This window comes from Eleginops maclovinus, chromosome 12 (assembly GCF_036324505.1).
Source record: "Eleginops maclovinus isolate JMC-PN-2008 ecotype Puerto Natales chromosome 12, JC_Emac_rtc_rv5, whole genome shotgun sequence".
NCBI classification, from domain to species: Eukaryota; Metazoa; Chordata; class Actinopteri; order Perciformes; family Eleginopidae; genus Eleginops; species Eleginops maclovinus.
This window is the reverse complement of record NC_086360.1, coordinates 23,654,643-23,672,743: the sequence shown is the minus strand read 5'-3', so window position 1 is coordinate 23,672,743 and position 18,101 is coordinate 23,654,643. Positions and strand designations below refer to the sequence as shown.

Here is an 18,101-nt window from a genome sequence, read left to right as displayed (position 1 = left end):
TCAGTCATTTTTTGCCTTTTTTCACAATACTGTCTGTGGAGTCATTTGGTTCAGCACCCATGGATTATTCAAATAAAGCAGAATTTATATAAGAAAATAGCTTTTATTTTGATGGAAATGTTCACACGAATACAGATTTCTTCAGAGAACCAAAATATGTAAAGATGAGTGTGTGTACAACATGTATGCAAGAGTCAGGAAGGATGCTTAACATTTCAAACAGCTCTTAATGTATATTTCTTTTAAATCCTAACACCAATTAGTTGATTTCTAATTAAACAAGGAGAGAAATAAATAAGCAATCATCAGCGAATTATCAAACTACTTTGGACAGTTTCTTTTGCAGATTTCAGTAGATTTAAAATAAAGTAAAACAACCAACACCGATTTAAAAAAAGGCAAATCAATACCAGATGCTGGGTTTCCCTTGAGATCGTCATGTAGGAAATGATCACTCGTTAGTGTTCATTACGTGCCGGCACATTTAAACCTACACTACAGTACAGCAAACTGGCACAGGCAACTGATATACAACTCAGCTTATTGAGGCTTTAGTCCTGGAGGTAGATCAGGGCGTCTTCTACCTGTTGATTCCCAGTTTCCTCTGGAAGGCGTTCCCATCTCCCTTGGTGGCTTGCTACGGGACGAAAGGAAGTTCACTGTTAGACATAAGGGACACTTATTGCACAAAGATATAACTGGACGTTTCTCTCGTACCTTGTTGATTTCTTTGTGTTTTTCTCGGCTGACCATCTCCTCTATGATCTCTCCTTCTCCTCTCACCAATCTGAAAGAACGTAATAACTTTTAAGAGGGTGGTGACTTGGCTCCACACTGAGATGGAAGTGTTTGATCGTCCCGTGAATCAGGTGAACTGCTTCTGTTGTGGATTGTAAACAATTATATCAGTACTCTGTAGTTCGGGCTCACCTGGTGCGTCCGGTTTCTGGATCGACCACTTTGCGGATCACGCTCTGCCGGGCGTCGTACTCCTCTTTGGTGAGCGGCCTCTTTGTGGCGAGCCGGGCTTTCTGCTCATCGGTCATCACTGCAGAGGAAAACAGAGTATAATAACAGAGAGAATAAACAAGAAGCTAAACCCAGACATTGGTATTTTGCCTTACTAGTAATCCTGATCATATATCATTTCGACAACCAGAGGGTTTTATATACATTAGAAAAACTGTAGTAATGTCCCACCAGGTCCCAGCTCCGAGGCCCCCTCATCACTCTGCCAAACCTCCAGGAAAGCTGGAAGCTTCTCAGCTGGAGGACTGGGCAACACCACCACCGCTTTCTTCTTCTCCTCCTCCTTTCTCTTCTCCTCCTTCTTCCTCTCTTTCTCCTCCTTCTTCTTCAGCTTCTCCTCCTTCTTCTTTTTCTTCTTCTCCTTTTTCTTCAGCTTCTTCAGCTTCGCCTTTTTCTTCTTTGACTTCTTTCTCTTTGCTTTACTTTTCTTCTTCTTTGTCTTTTCATCACTCGACGACGATGAAGATGACGTTGAAGAACTGGACGACGTTGAAGAGGAAGAAGAGCTTCTTGTGTGCTTCTTTTTTGGTGTTTTCACGTCTATGGGAAACAAGAAGTATAAAAGAGTTAATTGATAATAGGACTTTTTATTTTATTTGTAAAAATGTACAGGTATGAAAACATTAAGGGCGAAATAATACACATAACCTCACAAAAGAGGAAGACAATTGACAAAAAAATCGGATTTTTATAGTGATTCAAATAATAGGTGGGTAACAGAGCAGTGTTACATTTAAAAAACAAAATACACATATAACATGTTTAGGAAACTTCGATTCGAATACGTTCTTGCCAGTGCTTACAATATTAAAGTTACCCACCAAAGTATTACGAGGTATAATTTGGGGCTTATTTCGTCCAGACGCCTAAAAGTTAAGTTTATTTGTGTCGATTTAAAATGGCCTTAGTCAATTGTTGTACATTGTTCCAAAAAACGGACAACATATAGGCCTACCGCTAAACAGAGTATGTTAAACATGTTGAATTGTGCGTTGCTTGCAGAGATCGTGTAGAATATCTTGATAGGAAAGACACGATACATTATTTTGGGAGGGAAATTGAATTAACACACGTTTCTACCGTTATCAACACATATAACTAATTCTCCAAGCAGGATTAGACTTTCAGAAATGTTCTCAGTCCTAACCTTGGTTTTTGTGAGATGTTTTCTTTGAGGATCTGCTGCTGGAGGTGGAAGACGACGAGGAATCAGACGAAGAAGAAGAGGGAGAGCGTCTCCGCTTCTTCTTCTTCTCCTCTTTCTTCGGTCTGCCTGCTTTCTCAGGGGATCTGCTGCGACCCATCACGGAGGAAACAAAACCAAACTAAATCCAAACTGGAAAGCTGGCTGAATATCCCAAAATGTGAAACTGTGCAACAACAGAAGCAACGCTGGGTAAGTTTACGGAAGTGTGTGTGTCTTCATTGGCTGTCCGTACGCGCAAGATGGCGCATTATTAAAGTTCCTAGTTCCTTCTTTACTTAACCTTTCCGTTGTCCTCGTGTCTCAGGAGAACCCAACACAGTGCTGGAAAGAAACCAAGTATATTTACTCAAGTATTGTACTAAAGTACTTTTCTGACGTATCTGTACTTTACTATTAAGTAAGTATTTCCATTTAAAACCAATTTATTCATCGACTATTCTACAATTCAGAGGCGAATATCATACTTTTTACTTCACTACATTTATTTAATCTCTGTTACAAGTTACTTTGTAAACATAATAACACATATATGCTGATATGGTATACTTCATTACTGTAATATTAATCTACACTAAGTAAAACTGGTCCACCAACTACAATACTCAAATGCTCTTACATGTATCGAAACAGGACAATGCAATAAGCGTGATAATAAAATACTGTGAAATGATCCATTCTGCATAACAAGTACGTTCACTGTTGATTCTTTTAGTACATTTAGCTGACAATACTTCTGTACTTTATATTATTCTGAAAGAGCAGAATGAGTACTTTTGTATTTTAACTCAGTTCGATGCCATTACTTTTGTACTTATAGCCTTGTACTTGTAGTGGAGTGTTTGAAGACTATAATATTTGTTCTTTCATTTAAGAAACAGATCTGAGTGCTTCTTCCAGCACTTCATATGGACATGGTTTAAATATGCTTATTTATGGGTACTAATTAACATTACCACTAATGAGAAATATGTTTACAATGAGGGGGATGACTCAGAAAGTATGCATAATATTTTTAATTTAAATGTTACATGGATATGTAATACATATTCTACATACTAAAGCAGATTATTTCAACAAAGTCTGCCATTTTTGCACAAAAAAGGAATATTACTTTGAATTTGTTTCTCTTTTGCAAAAAAAAGATCAACATAAAATCAGCAATTTATATGCAGAGAAAGCATGACCTGAATTATACCTCTGCTTTTAACATCTTCACTTTGGCAACAAAAAGGGTAAAGAAGTCAAATACAAAGTGGTGCAGGTTAAATAGGTCCATCCTGAATATCTCTAGCAGAGTTCCAAACATAACTCTACGAACACAGTGAACCCACAGGCTCCACCTGTTGCTCTCAATCAGTCATTGCTGTAACTGCTGGTGCCTCCCACAGCACCAAGAGAAAAAGATTTTGAGAAAGTTAAAACAGCTGTGTTTTTTATGATGGGGTTGAAAGGGAAAGCATGAAGAAGAAGAAAAAGTAGTGCAACAGATATCTGGGTCACATTAACAACCAAGAATTGTTGTCTAAACTCTTTGCTTTCCTGCCACTTAAAAACGGGTCACTGCATTAAAGGAATGGAGTGTTATGTGGGGATTCTTTCTTTTTAAATAGGGGTTTCAAGTCAGTTCATAAGTCAGGATACGGATTAATAGGAGGTATTTATATAGCAAAAACATCTGATGGGACAGAAATTAAAAACTAGTGGTGGTAAGTTGTAATAAAAAGGTGAAGACGGGAACATGTAGTTATTCAATACTGGTACTGAGAAGCAATAAATGTAATGATACTGAGAAGGTTACATTTGGTTTGAGTGCGTTAATATGAATCAGATACTGTAAAGAGAGTAAGATTACAGTCATGCTCACAATCTTAAAAAGAAAAAGCATCAATGTGAGAACACATTTGCAATATTTATTTCAAAGTTTTTACAAAAGGCATTTGTGAATCTTTAAAGCTTGAAAAACATACTTGTTCCTGGTGTCTTTAGCCCTTATGACTCTTGGTTAATTAGGCTTAAATACCTGAAGTAGCACAACAGACAGGCCTCAAACACTGTAACCTGCCTCCTTTCATGTTTAAATATTATGTTAATGTAGTAATAAATAAAATATCTTCCCATATTCCTTAAAACCTCAGAGAAAGACATTGCAAATGATAAATACTTGAAATGCTGTTGCAAGGAACCTGCAGCTGCATGAGTGGATGTAACAGTCTAAACATGGCCGGACTTGAAGTCGGGAAAGGTTAAAGATGTCAGCAGGAAAGACCCTTAAAGCTATCATCTTTCCAGTCCGTATGTAAGTGGAGCTCGTTGGGTTGCTCCAGGTAAAAAATGGCGGGGGGCGGTAGTTTTAGGAGTGGGTGGAATGTGTCGCTGTTGCAGGGATGTTCTTTCACCCATTAGGATGCAGCCGCCATGCGGATCCTCTCCGGGGGAAACAGGAGAACATTCTTAGCTGCCTTGATAGTGTTCTTCATGAGCATTGCTACGGTCATAGGTCCCACACCTCCAGGAACTGGGGTGATGAAGCCTGCCTTCTGCCTCACGCCTGAATATAGACAGAGGATGGTATGAGGTTACAGACATTAGAGACAGTAAACATGCTGAAAGAAGATCATGCTCGCTTTCCCTTTTTTACCTTCGAAATCCACATCTCCAACAAGTCTGCTCTTCCCGGTGATCGGGTCCTGCACTCTGTTGATTCCAACGTCAATCACTGCGGCTCCCTCTTTGATCATGTCCGGAGTAATGAGGTTAGGGATTCCTGATGGTTTGGTAAACAAACAGAGCACTGTTAGATAACAGAGAAAAACATGATATACTCGGAAGAAAAAGAAGTACTTCGCCCACAAAAGACCATTTGTATATCAATGTATCACCCTGTGTTGCCTTGAGTTATTGAAGTGTTTTTCTTTCACGCCTCTATGATAAACAAAGAATCCCCTTGATAAATGTAATTGAGGGGGGGGGGGGGCTATTCAATAGTCCAGTTGTATTTATGAAACAGGGAGCATTTGACTAAATAAATCAGATTATGGTTATACTGGGAATTTTTAAACAGATGTCTTTGTATAGATTTACTGTTGTTAAAAAGGCAGCCCCCATCTACTTCAAGACATGCGTGAACATTTCTTTAAAAAGAATTAAAGGCAGCACCAGGTGAGGGGTTGATATGGGATGTGGGAACTATTGCACTAAACATTTCAGTCCATGCAAACAAACTAACAGTGAGACGAACCTGCAGCAGCCACGATGATATCAGCGATTTTAGTGTGCTGGCTAAGTTGCTCCTTTGGAGTATGCCGGTGAGAAATAGTAACTGTGGCATCACCTGCAACAGAAATAACGTATAACTTAGTATTTATACTGGATAATAATCCCTTCCATCTTTAAATGCACATGCACAGTAACCTACCTCCAGGCCTCTCATGGCGGCCGTCTGTGTGCAGCAACATGGCGATTGGCATGCCTACATTCTTGGAGCGTCCTGCAACAACAACATTCTTCCCAATAGTAGGAATACCTAAAAGTGAGAGAATTCAGATTGTTAGATTATAAAGTTGCTGAGCTGCAGTCAACACTTAGGGTTAGGGTTATTAAGTAAGCAAGTGTTCACCTGTGCGTTTGATAATCTCCCAGACTCCCCAAGGAGTGGCAGGAAGCATGGTGGACTGATCCAAACACATGCGACCCACGTTAACGACGTGAAAGCCGTCCACGTCCTTGGTAGGGGAAACTGCATTACACACTGCCCGTTCATCAATGTGATCTGTCAGAAAACAAACAAAGGTTGAAGTCAGGGACGCTAGATCTTAAAGGTCTTATAAAGACAATGATTGAGGTCTAACGTTATCTGCTTACTGCAGCCAATGAATAAATCAATGCTCCTTGTTGATTTCGTTACTGCATCTCTATACCTGGCAGGGGTAGCTGGACCAGCAGCCCGTCCACACGATGGTCTGTGTTTAGTTTGTAGATCAGGTCCAATAACTCCTCCTCGCTGATGGCTGAATGCTTGAGAATTGTCTCACTTGAGATTCCTGTGGGAGGTTAAAGTGAGAAAACAACTTAAAAACAAAAAGGCACTTGTTCTATTGTTATTATACTGTTGTTTACACATACGTATGAGGGCTGTGGGTGTTTTTACTTACCGACATCAGCGGCAGCTCGTGTCTTGTTCAGGACATAGGAGTGACTGGCTGGATTTTCTCCCACCAGAACCACACTCAGATGGGGTCTCCTGTGGCCGGCTAAAACCAATTTCTCCACGTCGGCACGGGCCTCATCGCGAATCTGCCGTGCTAGTTTCCTTCCTGAGATGACCACCGCCTCCTGTCTGAGAGTTGGAATACAGAAAGATGGGAGTCAGAAGAGAAACAATCAATAACTTACTTGAAAAACAAGATGCGTTTCTGCTGTTATCCAGGCGCAGAAATCAGTCATTCTCAATGCAAGACTGCAAGGGCTTTCTTGTTTATTAAACTGCGCCCACAAGTTCAGAGCACAAGTTTCATCAACACAAAAACAAAAAAGGTAATACTTTCACAGTCTTGTCTATTCGACTAATCTTTGGGCAAATTTAAGGCCACTTATCAACTGGATTTGACCTCTTTGCCAATGAACAGACATTTGACACCAGAAACTTGTAATTTCAACCATCCAGCCTGGCTGGCCAACAATCCAAGCCTCTAAAATTAGATGCAGCACGTCTGCATCTGAAACAGTATGTGCTGCATAAGCACTTGTACTGTAGAGTTACAGTATGAGTGGTATGAGCTTACGAACCGGGCGGACCTGTACTGGCGCTTTGTCGAAAGGGGTTTTGTGTTATATAACAACAAACAGAGAGCAGTAATTAATAACTGAAGAGTAATGAGCCATCAACAGTGACGCAACCACCCTTTTATTCTGTCAAAACTAATTAAACATCACAGAAATGTATCACATCTTAGGGCCAAATGGGGTTACGACTATGGGGCCAGGGTACCAGGTCCCAAAGGACATGTGTTGAGATTACAGTGAAGCAAACGACTCTTGAACCTCATACCAATTAAAACAAACGTCTGACTACTTGGGTGTCTCTTTTCAGATGTATAGCCACATAGAAGTGCGAAATAGCCAATGTTAATTGAGAGCCGTCACAGAGGAGAGTTGGCCTTTTGTACGCGTTACTTTTTTTGCTGTTGTTGAATTGTTGGTATTTTATCTATCTGTACATATAACTTCTTACTGTGAGTATTTTAAAAGGAAAAGCCTTTATAGTTCATGTCTAATCATATTCTTTCTTCAAAGTTACGTTAAGTAACTTAGTTGTGATACATTGTAATAACTAATGTAAAACATGTTAAATGCTTTAAATTATCATGATCATCATCATGTGCCTCTGGGGCTGCAGATCATGTGCAGGGGCCGTGTGTGCAACATTAGATTACAAGTATCAGAGTCATGCTGAACTGTGCACGTTTCCAATAAGTACTTGCACGATATGCTGCAAAGTTGCTATTAGAGCTCGACTTATCATAACACCACAATATGTCTGCTATATATATCTCTTTTTTGTTAATAATAATTACATGTCAGGGATCACAAAATGGATTGGCATAACTTTTTCTCTTTGGTGCAGACCACTGACTGTTAAGACCAACACCTTGGTCTCCAGCTGGAGCCTGGGTCCCCGAGCAACTGGGTGCAAGTACTGAGACCGATTTCATCAGCCAAGCGGCGGCTGCAATGTTACCGGCATATCGCTAGGGGCGCAGCAGAAATGTGACCGACCAGGGACATTTAGTCCAACAAAATCAATAAAATCCCCCACACAAAAACACACAATCTTTTATCTATGTGTACGCAACATTGTAGACGACCGGCCATTAAAGAATTATACTTGAGAGACACATTTACATGTATATTTAAGATACAGATCGTCTCATGTTTGAAAAAAAAACCGCGCCGAACATTACTTACAGACTCAAATGAAATGGGAATAAGGGCCGGGGGTCGCACTCACCTCGGGGCAGACGTGTGTAGTTTACACAGTTGGTGCTGGGAGTGTTGGCACAGTTTCCTGAGAGTCCTGATCGCTGCCATTCTGAACGGGGAAGAGACGCCGCGGCCGGTTACGTAACACACCACAACTCCGACTGACAGAGCGACGTCTGTGGAGGACGAGGACGAAGAGCAGAGAGGCTTTAAAGCCCTTCCCCCTGCACGCATGGGGCTTGCGTCACACTTGTTATCTGTTGCCACACCTTGCATAGCTAATTTCTCTGAATTTCAATCGATCTCGCCCCTTTAGCATCATGGTAGGAAAAAGGAGGCAAATACACTTGAAATGAAATCCCTCAGAATTGTCCTGTATTGTACGGTAGCCGAGCAAATCTACTGCATGTAGCTGCTTTACAAACGATTAGTTCTTACATTTCTTAAGGCATTACGTAAATGTAGTGGAGTAAAAGTACACTATTTACCTTAAAGAATAAGTCTAATAGTTTAATTTTTGGAGATGCGTTTTGTTGAAAGTAGCAACATCTGTTAAATAAATGTAGTGGAGTAAAATTACATTATTTCCCTTTTAAATGTAGTGGAGTATAAAAGTATAAAGTTGCATTGAATGGAAATACTCAAGTAAAGTACAAATACCTCAGAATTGTACTTAAGTGTAATACTTGAGTAAAAGTACTACTTGGTCACTTTACACCACTGTTCATTTGTAACTTCTGCTGAGGAGACTGAGGTCTTTTGGGGTGCAGGGGGCACTCCTTCAGACTTTCTTTGACTCTGTGGTGGCATCAGCCATCTTCTATGGGGTGGCCTGCTGGGGCTGCAGCATCTCGGCTGCTGACAGGAAGAGACTGAACAGACTGATAAAGAAGGCCAGCTTTGTCCTGTGTTAAATACTGTGCAATACATATCTGGCTGCTACGGTGGTGTATTGCTATCACACAAAAAAAAAAAATAAGGCTCAGTATCAAGTAATTACGTGAAAGTTTCTTGTTATAACAAGATCTTTTTCACGTTTAAACAAGATAAGTATCATGTTATTACATGAAAATATCACGTCATTTCAAGATATGATATTTTCACGTTTTTACAAGATATGCAACTATCACGTTATTCTGAGATAAGAAATCCACCAAGTCTGACTGGGCTTTCCTCCTGAACAACCCCAAGAACTTCAGTCGCCTCCTTAGCGTTGGCATGCTTATTATAATTCCGTCCATCCTAAGAAATGCCAATATCTCCCAGTGTCTCAGGCCAAGTAGGAAATAAAAGCATATATTATCAGAAACATCCATCTCGGGCAATTCGGTTGCGCGTCGGGCCGTTTTACTTCCTTTATAGGCTATTTCTTTGAAGCGAACGCTGTTTCGTCCATGTCATTATCTTGAAATAACATGACAGTTTTATGTAATAACGTGATTCATATCATATCTTGAAATAACATGATATTGTCATGTTATAACGTGAAATTATAATTATCATGAAATAACGTGATAATTTCATGTAATAACATGATACTTATCTTGTTTAAACGTGAAAAAGATCTTGTTATAACAAGAAACTTTCACGTAATTACTTGATACTGAGCCTTATTTTTTTTTTTAGTGTGATAGCAATACACCACCGTAGGCTGCTATACTTTTATTTGTGTGTATTTTGCAATTGTGTGATTCTTGTATATATATTTGTTTAGTATATTGGTGTAATATTAAGCTGTCTTTGGCTCTTTCTGCCGTAAAAATGAAAATGTCCCCTCTGTGGGACGATTAAAGATATTCTGATTCTGATTCTGCTATACTACTTCCTTCATCTTCTAGACACAGTTATAATCTATTTGGAGAGTGGTAATAGCCAGATGCAGCCGCTAGGGGGCGCCAGTCTGCCGGCCGGCAGCTACAGAGATAGAGGAAGAGCCACAGAGGGTGCAGTTCACGTTAGCCTCACTGTTAGCAGGCATCGTTGACAAGTGCTTCCCTCTGTGTGATTGTAAAACTAATACCTGTTTACTAAACCAGGGTTGTTATCGAGGCTCTTCGACGACCGCTTCGCCAAGATGAGCTTCTTGTTGTAAGTACAATGAGCAGATATTGTGCTTAGTTACGTTGCGGTTAATGTTAGCTACGAAGTTCCATCAGGGGAAGTAACTGGCGTCAAAGTGAGACACCGTTACAGACAACAACTGCTAACTTGAGTACGCATAACACGTTTAGGTTAACTTAAAACGCATTTAAAAATAACTTATAATACAACCCCTATTAGATCATTTGTCATCTGTGTTTATGTGTGTGTTTCCAGCACTCATCAACTTTTTATCAAACGTCTGTTAACTTGGCTAGCGTGACGGTTGACGCTAGCTTAGCGCACTTAGCAAATATTATCTCTTTTCCAGTGAATTAGGCTACGGCAAGGTGTGTTGACTTATTATTCACCCATGCACAGACCTGACATCGTTGGGAGGTTGCTAAACGTCGAGTAATGTGATTAAGTCTCTTGATGTTTACCAGTGTTGTAAAGTAGGCTAACTAAGTACAATTACTGAAGTACTGTACTTGAGTACAATTTTGACAGACCTGTTCTTTACTTGAGTATTTCAATGTTTAGCTACTTTGTACTTCTACTCTAATACAATCCAGAGGTAAACCGTTGAACTTTTACTCCACTATATTTATTTAATATATTCAGTTAATTTGCACATTTGGGTTAAAATTGTGAAATATAATCAACCCTTAAATCAGACTTTAGTTACACCTAGAGTTACTTTCACCAGATAACCTGCATTATACAAAGGAGTGTTAGAGGCACCTTTACCAGCTTTGACACATTATTGCATCAATAATTATAATCAAAACTATGATATTATTCTGAAATCTGCATAATGAGTACTTTTACTTTTAGTACTTTAAGTATATTTTGATGCCAATACTTTTTAAACTTTACTTGAGTTAATCATTTCACTAAGGTCAAGTAATCATCATACAGAAAAATGGCCTTTATGTTTGTATTTAAGTATATTTATACATGTGACAATTCTAGATAATATTGTTGCATCACGGAACATTTGACTATTGTAGAGAAACAGTTCTGATTGACTTTTTAGAAAATATTTAAATAATTTGACTTAAAGAGTTAGTCCACTAGTTCCATTTTTAGAGATGAGTAAATGTACGTATGAATATGCATGTTACTTCCCACCTCAGGGTACGACAAGACACGTTCAGTCACCATTCACCGACTTGCAGTCCTGACCTCGTTGGGAGTTTGCTACGCATTGAGTAATGTGGTTTAGAGTCTCGTTATTTAAAGTGTCGCTTTCACATTTCCTGTCTGTGGCACCAAGTAGGAAATAATCACTGTCACCTAATTTAAATGACACATTCAGGACAGTCATGCTTCTGTCACTCTGAACACAAGTAGAACAGCGATAGAACTAAAGACACATTCACATGACACATTCATTTGATTCATTAATCAAGCAACTGTATTTATATATCACTTTTCATTGACAGAATACAACACAAAGGGCTTTACAAAGCACCAAAAGACACACGTTTTAAAACACAGAAAGGGAAATGGAGAACATGAGTGTTCCTTTTAGCTTATATTTGAGAGATAAAACATACAGTTGCGTGTAACAGGTCATATTAAAAAGACTCAGACAGGCAGTAATTAAAGGCAAAGTGTTCTACGTTTTTTTGGCACTGTGGCAAAAGAAGTAGCATCTCCAAAAATGTTGTGGCCTCCTTGCAAACAGTTGAAAAGAGAGGCTGTGGATGCTCACAGAGGATCAAAACGCTGGATGATATATGATACAAAAGGGGTTGTGTTCAGTCACTGCCTTTTGAAACTAAGATAAAAACAGTTCTTACATATACAGGGAGCCATTGTAGGAAGCACAACACAGAAGTGGTTTAACCTCTCATTATAGTCTTTGTTAAAACTCTGGCAGCAGCATTCTGCACGGTCTGTAGTTTTCACATGACATGTCTGTGTTTGGTCTGCCAATTTAAAGAGCGTTACATTAGTCAAGACAACTTAAAAGCAAGAGTGTCTTAACTTAGCATTCAGTAAAAGGCCATTTTGTCAGAGCCTTCTCCCTGTGCTGATTGCTCAAACTACACAGGAAGGATCCTCACATGTGGAGGCCCAAGAGGAACAGCTACTCCTCCACAAGCCTTTTAAACGTGTCACATGACCATTGCTCAGCTCCACTTGGTTTTTCTTTGCAGTGGCAGTCGCTCATCCAAGACTTTCAAGCCGAAGAAGAACATCCCAGAGGGCTCCCACCAGTACGAGCTGCTGAAACATGCTGAGGCCACACTGGGCAGTGGGAACCTGAGGCAGGCTGTCATGCTGCCTGAGGGAGAGGATCTCAATGAGTGGATTGCTGTCAACAGTGAGTTGTTACATGCAAGCTATTTATAAAACAAAGATAGATACAAGTTTTAGTTTTTTATCTATCACATGCAAAACAGAATCGGAGTCATTGGCAACTAAAATCTTAGGTTTCAGGTTCAGTCCAACAATGCTCATTAAATATACAAAAGTAAAGGAAGATCATATTCGTGGAAACAGGAAGGTGAACCTATGTGCTGAATGATAATTACATGTACTGTATATACATATACAAACATGTAAACGGTTGTAAAACAGTAAGTATAGTTACAATTGGTGGATTTTGAATTGCTGTGTGTTAGTAAGATTGATTTAAATGAATATAATATAGAAATTCAGGTCAAAAACTGTAATAAAAAGACTACAGAAAACCACTGTATGTTTATAAGGTGACAGTATTTAGTTGTTTAACTTATTATTACTATTAACCCTTTCTTTCAGCGGTGGATTTCTTCAACCAGATCAACATGCTCTACGGCACCATCACTGAGTTCTGCACAGAGACCAGCTGCTCTGTGATGTCTGCAGGACCAAGGTAACAGCCGACACTGTCCTTTTCTGCATGCATCCATTCAGTAGCATTCTTTTTAGTGTCAAATTAAGGTCAAAATCACCTTCATCATAAAGATCAATTGGTAAAACCTTATTTCATCCAGAATCGGGAAAGGATGTTTCATGCACACCAAAGAAAACCCAACTAAGGATTCTGATTTTGAGTGGCTGCGGGAGCTAAAGTGTATGAAATTAAAATGCATCATGTAAATGTCAGAAGAGGAAAACAGGAATTAAACTTTGCATGTGGTCCCTTATAGAGGCTGTTTGGTTAGAGTCTAGATGTGGAACTTCCTCTATCCCCTCTCCTGCCAAGACTGTCTGCGTTCAGCCTGTAATCAGGAGGAAGAGATGGTGGTTCACTTCCTGTTGACATAGCCGCCATCAAGAATATGATTGTTGCTACTTTTGTATTTCCCCTGTCTTGCTCTTTTTTTATCTCACCTCTAAATGATGTTATGTCTTGACAGAAAGGCAGAAAAAGTGCATGTTAAACAAAGAGCTTAAAGTCCTGTATTCAAGTTTGCTTTAGTGAAATAAGTGAATATAACAAGAGGTGGCGATGTGTTCCTCTGTAGGTATGAGTATCACTGGGCTGATGGCACCAATATTAAGAAGCCCATCAAATGCTCCGCTCCCAAATACATCGACTACCTGATGACCTGGGTGCAGGACCAACTGGATGATGAGACACTTTTCCCTTCCAAGATTGGTGAGTTATGATGAACTAGGTATTTTCATTTTGCAGCAGTTAGGGAACACCAACGACCATGTTTAGCGCACATTGTTTCCCCAGCAGCAAGTTATTGCATACATCCGTATCCCATAAATCTCAATGTTTTTGACATTTGAAATGGGTACACCTATCTGCATAATATCTTTACGTGTGGACCCGACCATGCTGTGAAATTATTGGACATGTTTTGATCACACAGGTTGGAGATAATTATGCGAAGCAATAGATTTTGCAGCAATAGGATAAGACATTATTGTTGATGTTATGAAGCTTCAAACTTTTCAGTTCAGCCCAAGCAGCAGGACAATGGTCTTGAACTTAAAGACAAGGCAACCGATGGGGGGGGAAAAAAGGTTTGTATTGTTGACTGTCAAAGCCAGTCACCTGACTTCAGTCCAGATGATCATGTGCCTCACATGCTTCAGAGCAGACTGAGGCCCCAAAACAAACAAGAAGTGAAGATGACGGCAGTTCATGTGTCGTACACTTCATATAGCGGACAAAATGTTTGCATCAGATTGCTAATTTTGGGGTATAATAAGACCGCAATTAAATCAAATGAACAGTGCAGTAATCATGTGAATGTTAAATATTAGATTGGAAAGTTGTTGAACAAAATGTAATATTCAGTATAACGAGTAAAAGAGGAGCCGTACAGAGGAAATGTAACCAAATGGGGAAATACTGTCTGTATCTCCTCCCTCTGCAGACCCTTTTCTAATTCTGTCTATACACATGCTCATTTTTTATTACAACACACGCTCTTTTCTTGACATCAGCATTTTCCACTGTGCTCTGTCCCACAGGAGTTCCCTTCCCCAAGAACTTCATGTCTGTGGCCAAAACCATCCTGAAGCGTCTGTTCAGGGTTTATGCTCACATCTACCACCAACATTTTGACTCTGTGATGCAGCTGCAGGAGGAGGCCCACCTCAACACCTCCTTCAAGCACTTCATTTTTTTTGTTCAGGTGAGATTATATCACTGCTTTCTTTCTAAAGCCCCGTAATCCACATAGGATCTGCCCATTTGACATGTTGTTACATGTTTGAATTGGAGTCCTGAGTCATTTTACCATAAAACTTGTTCTGACTTAGGACCTAGTAACAGTTCTGTAATACGGCTCATATGTGAATGGAGTTAAATCATATTTTTGCATAACTAGGCACGACTAACAACATTTGCAAGCAACACTACATTTATTAAGGCTTCAACATTTATCATACACTCCAATGAAAGAGCTGCTCTCCCTCTTTGCTCAGAACAAAATAACAAGACCTCTTAATGGGATGTAGCTGTGCATAATATCTTGTTTCATCCATTTTATCCAACGCCCTGCAACGCCTAGTCTGGTCTTCCCCAGATGTCAATTATTATGCAAGCATTCGTATCTGCAACAGTGCTGTCATGTTGGAACGGAGTCAGCATGGAGCTTTACTGCCAAAGACAGATTTATGCTTTAGGGATTCCTTGGTTACTTGAACAAATGGATAAAATAAGCTATTTACCCGATGATAGGTCTAAAACAGCTGCTTGAAAAGATGACATGGCGAAGGGTGTTTGCATATGTGGTGGGATGAATCCTTTTAGTTGTGCGTAGTTGAACTAAAATATTATAAGTTATCTACAGTAATTGTAAGGCATTGCATTTGTCCCCCAAACATGTCAATGCTTCTTCTTCTTTTGCACTTATTAAGGATGATTATAGCACTAGATAGATCATGGATGGGCAGCTTAAACAGGTTATGTGAACTCTTTTTAACGTGAACTAATCTGATATTTATTTTGTTCTTGTAGGAGTTCAACCTCATCGACAGGCGAGAGCTCGCTCCACTGCAGGACTTGATCGAGAAGCTTGGATCCAAGGACAGATAGACAGATTTCATCCATTTTTAAAACCCTTTCTTTTTCCTCCTTTGTCCCTTTCTGTGACTTCTGCTACCTCTATGACTTCTAGTCTCAACTCTTACAATCTGTGCCTTCTTCCTTCATCAACGTATGTACTGTACTTCTCCTTTTATTCCCCTCTGTGGTTTAATACGCTGTCTTTGAGCCCCTTTCTTCCATGTTGCCACTCTGCATAGTGTAGTGTAGTAAGAATATTTTTTTACAGGACTGTGGTTAACCACTCTGAGAGCAACCTACTGAATTTTATATTGGACCAAGGACATTTGGAAGATAAAGTGAAAACCAGCTTCTTCAGAAGAGGGTTAACAGTGTTTTAATTGTCAGAATACTTTCTAGTTATTGATAGGCCATTTTCTTTGTTTGGTAACTTTGAGCTATAGTTATTACAGAGACTGACCAAATATCCCTGTATTATGTAGATGTCTATCATCAGTGTACTATGGAGAGGAAAGATGGCAAGGAAAATAGTGACATGAAACCGGTCTCTGATGAACACAGCCTGACAGTTATGTATCATGTATTTTCAATATAAAGACAGGCTCAAAAAGCACCAGAATATATTATGTAGGTCTCTGTCACAAGGCGGTCGCTCTTTGACACAGTTACATGTGAAGAGAAGCGCTGATCAGACGATACGAGACCTCACCATGAAAAAAAACCACCACCATGGACTGCATTATAGCCGTTTCAATTTGGAAGCGCAATATTGTGTTTTGCCCATTTCCGGGCTGTTTTCTTAAATCATCCTGTCAAGAGCATAAAATAGTCTAATGTGAATGTTTTGGTTTACTTTTAGTTTGTTTTTGTGGTGCCGAAAATGTGTAGAACTCTGCATATTTGATTTTTCAATTCTGGTACTGTTTTTTTTCTCACTAAATAATTCCCCCCTAGATTGTAAAATAAAGCAATAATGCCCCTGTGCATGATCAAGAAAAGTGACCTAAGGTATATGTAGTTTTTCCACAGATGTCTTTCTCTGTCTTTGTGCATGTATCATGGTCATTGACTCCTCTTAACTCTGGCTACAACAGCAGGGCTGTTTAATATGCCATCATTTCACAAACAAATGCAGAAAGTATTCCTATAAATTGTTTGGCAAACTTTGAGCAAGGACATCGACCCATAACATTCTTCCTGATTGGACATCAATTAATTTCAGACAATCATTTATTAAGAGCTGTCTTATAACTTGATGCATCCACAGGAACCATTCATTTGTTCATTTTGTGCTGTTATACTTTTTAAGATGTTGAAAGCCTTTCAGCAATGTGAAAAGACAAGTTGTTATGCTATAACTGCGATGTATCCATGTTTAGGTCCTTTAGCTGCTTGGTAAAGAAAGACAAAGCCAGCACCCATTTAATTCATCATTCTATAAGCATATCAATATATTTGACCAGCCCGAGTTATCTCTGAGATCATATTTGGATATATAACTAGTCCTGTCTTTCGATGTAGCCACATGTTTTTGAAATGTTTAGGTTTTTCTCACTATTTAGTTTTTAAACATATGGCATAGAGTTACATTTCATATTAAATTGTAAAATAAATATTGCATTTTCAAATAAAGAACAAGGGCTTTGAAATGAATTAAAAGTTTTATATATTTACAAAAATGGTCCAATTATTGGGGGGTCCTTTTGACTGGCAGGAGTTGTAGGATGTGTGCTGCATCTGAACATTTGCTGTAAATAAAATCAGTGTTTTTTTTCTGAACAAAACTGTGCCTTATAACAATGTAAATGTCTGATTTGACACAGTATTGGAATATGAAAAGCTCAATAAACACTGTAAGGACAATATTGTGATAATTTCAATTCTGTGTATGCTGATTGAATGTGTGGAAGTCTAAGCGGACTGTAACTTTGATTACAATCCTTGTGTAACAGCGTAACGAACCAAATAAGTCAACTGTGCATTGGATAAAGAAATATCAAAATGGGATCTTTTTCACTACCACTCAGACAACTTCTGTGAGGCTAGAATACATGATAAACTCTTCATTAAAAACAAATACAAACACTCAGACACCCACTTCCTCAGCAGACAGGAAGTCAAAACAAACATACTGATTCGGGGTACTTGTTTTATAAAACGGTTGCTAAAAGGTCATTAATGTATATATCACTAACACTTTCATCATTATGTTTATTTTAAAGTATGTTTTTCCAAATATCCGATAGAAAATGAAAGGGAATTCACAAGTTTTCACGAACACACGATATTTACTCACCAATCAAAATCAAGCCCGTTGAGACATTGTATACGTTTGCCCTG

The 18,101-nt window shown here is 39.1% G+C and overlaps 3 protein-coding genes across 3 annotated transcripts; 1 reads left to right on the top strand and 2 right to left on the bottom strand.

The window, feature by feature from the left end:
- Window positions 1–83: 83 nt before the first annotated feature.
- On the bottom strand, window positions 84–2,483 carry arl6ip4 (ADP-ribosylation factor-like 6 interacting protein 4). The gene is made up of 5 exons (XM_063897969.1): window positions 2,177–2,483; window positions 1,201–1,569; window positions 931–1,048; window positions 718–787; window positions 84–637 (listed from the first exon to the last, which is right to left on the bottom strand). Exons 1-5 carry the CDS (start codon window positions 2,331–2,333, stop codon window positions 581–583), a joined length of 771 nt encoding a protein of 256 aa, XP_063754039.1. The 5' UTR covers window positions 2,334–2,483; the 3' UTR covers window positions 84–580.
- Window positions 2,484–4,124: 1,641 nt separating this feature from the next.
- mthfd2 (methylenetetrahydrofolate dehydrogenase (NADP+ dependent) 2, methenyltetrahydrofolate cyclohydrolase) lies at window positions 4,125–8,464 on the bottom strand. The gene is made up of 8 exons (XM_063897968.1): window positions 8,244–8,464; window positions 6,388–6,572; window positions 6,154–6,276; window positions 5,853–6,005; window positions 5,652–5,759; window positions 5,475–5,567; window positions 4,875–5,000; window positions 4,125–4,784 (listed from the first exon to the last, which is right to left on the bottom strand). The coding sequence occupies exons 1-8, from the start codon at window positions 8,447–8,449 to the stop codon at window positions 4,636–4,638; spliced, it is 1,143 nt and encodes a 380-aa protein (XP_063754038.1). The 5' UTR covers window positions 8,450–8,464; the 3' UTR covers window positions 4,125–4,635.
- Window positions 8,465–10,130: 1,666 nt separating this feature from the next.
- mob1a (MOB kinase activator 1A) lies at window positions 10,131–17,624 on the top strand. Its single transcript, XM_063897229.1, has 6 exons — window positions 10,131–10,303; window positions 12,463–12,629; window positions 13,070–13,163; window positions 13,759–13,892; window positions 14,723–14,886; window positions 15,714–17,624. Exons 1-6 carry the CDS (start codon window positions 10,290–10,292, stop codon window positions 15,789–15,791), a joined length of 651 nt encoding a protein of 216 aa, XP_063753299.1. The 5' UTR covers window positions 10,131–10,289; the 3' UTR covers window positions 15,792–17,624.
- The last annotated feature ends 477 nt before the right edge of the window (window positions 17,625–18,101 follow it).

Bases quoted from the DNA above. Each gene is read 5' to 3' on its own strand.
- mthfd2 (XM_063897968.1), bottom strand. From the start codon at position 8,449: ATGCGTGCAGGGGGAAGGGCTTTAAAGCCTCTCTGCTCTTCGTCCTCG. The intron at 6,006-6,153 runs GTATAGAGATGC...GTTTTCTGACAG, and splicing joins GGTCCAGCTACCCCTGCCAG to ATCACATTGATGAACGGGCA. The intron at 5,760-5,852 runs GTGAACACTTGC...TCTCACTTTTAG, and splicing joins GGAGATTATCAAACGCACAG to GTATTCCTACTATTGGGAAG.
- arl6ip4 (XM_063897969.1), bottom strand. From the start codon at position 2,333: ATGGGTCGCAGCAGATCCCCTGAGAAAGCAGGCAGACCGAAGAAAGAG. The intron at 1,049-1,200 runs GTGGGACATTAC...TTTCCTCTGCAG, and splicing joins GGCCTCGGAGCTGGGACCTG to TGATGACCGATGAGCAGAAA. The intron at 638-717 runs GTACGAGAGAAA...TTCGTCCCGTAG, and splicing joins AACACAAAGAAATCAACAAG to CAAGCCACCAAGGGAGATGG.
- mob1a (XM_063897229.1), top strand. The intron at 12,630-13,069 runs GTGAGTTGTTAC...CCTTTCTTTCAG, and splicing joins TGAGTGGATTGCTGTCAACA to CGGTGGATTTCTTCAACCAG. The intron at 13,164-13,758 runs GTAACAGCCGAC...GTTCCTCTGTAG, and splicing joins GTGATGTCTGCAGGACCAAG to GTATGAGTATCACTGGGCTG.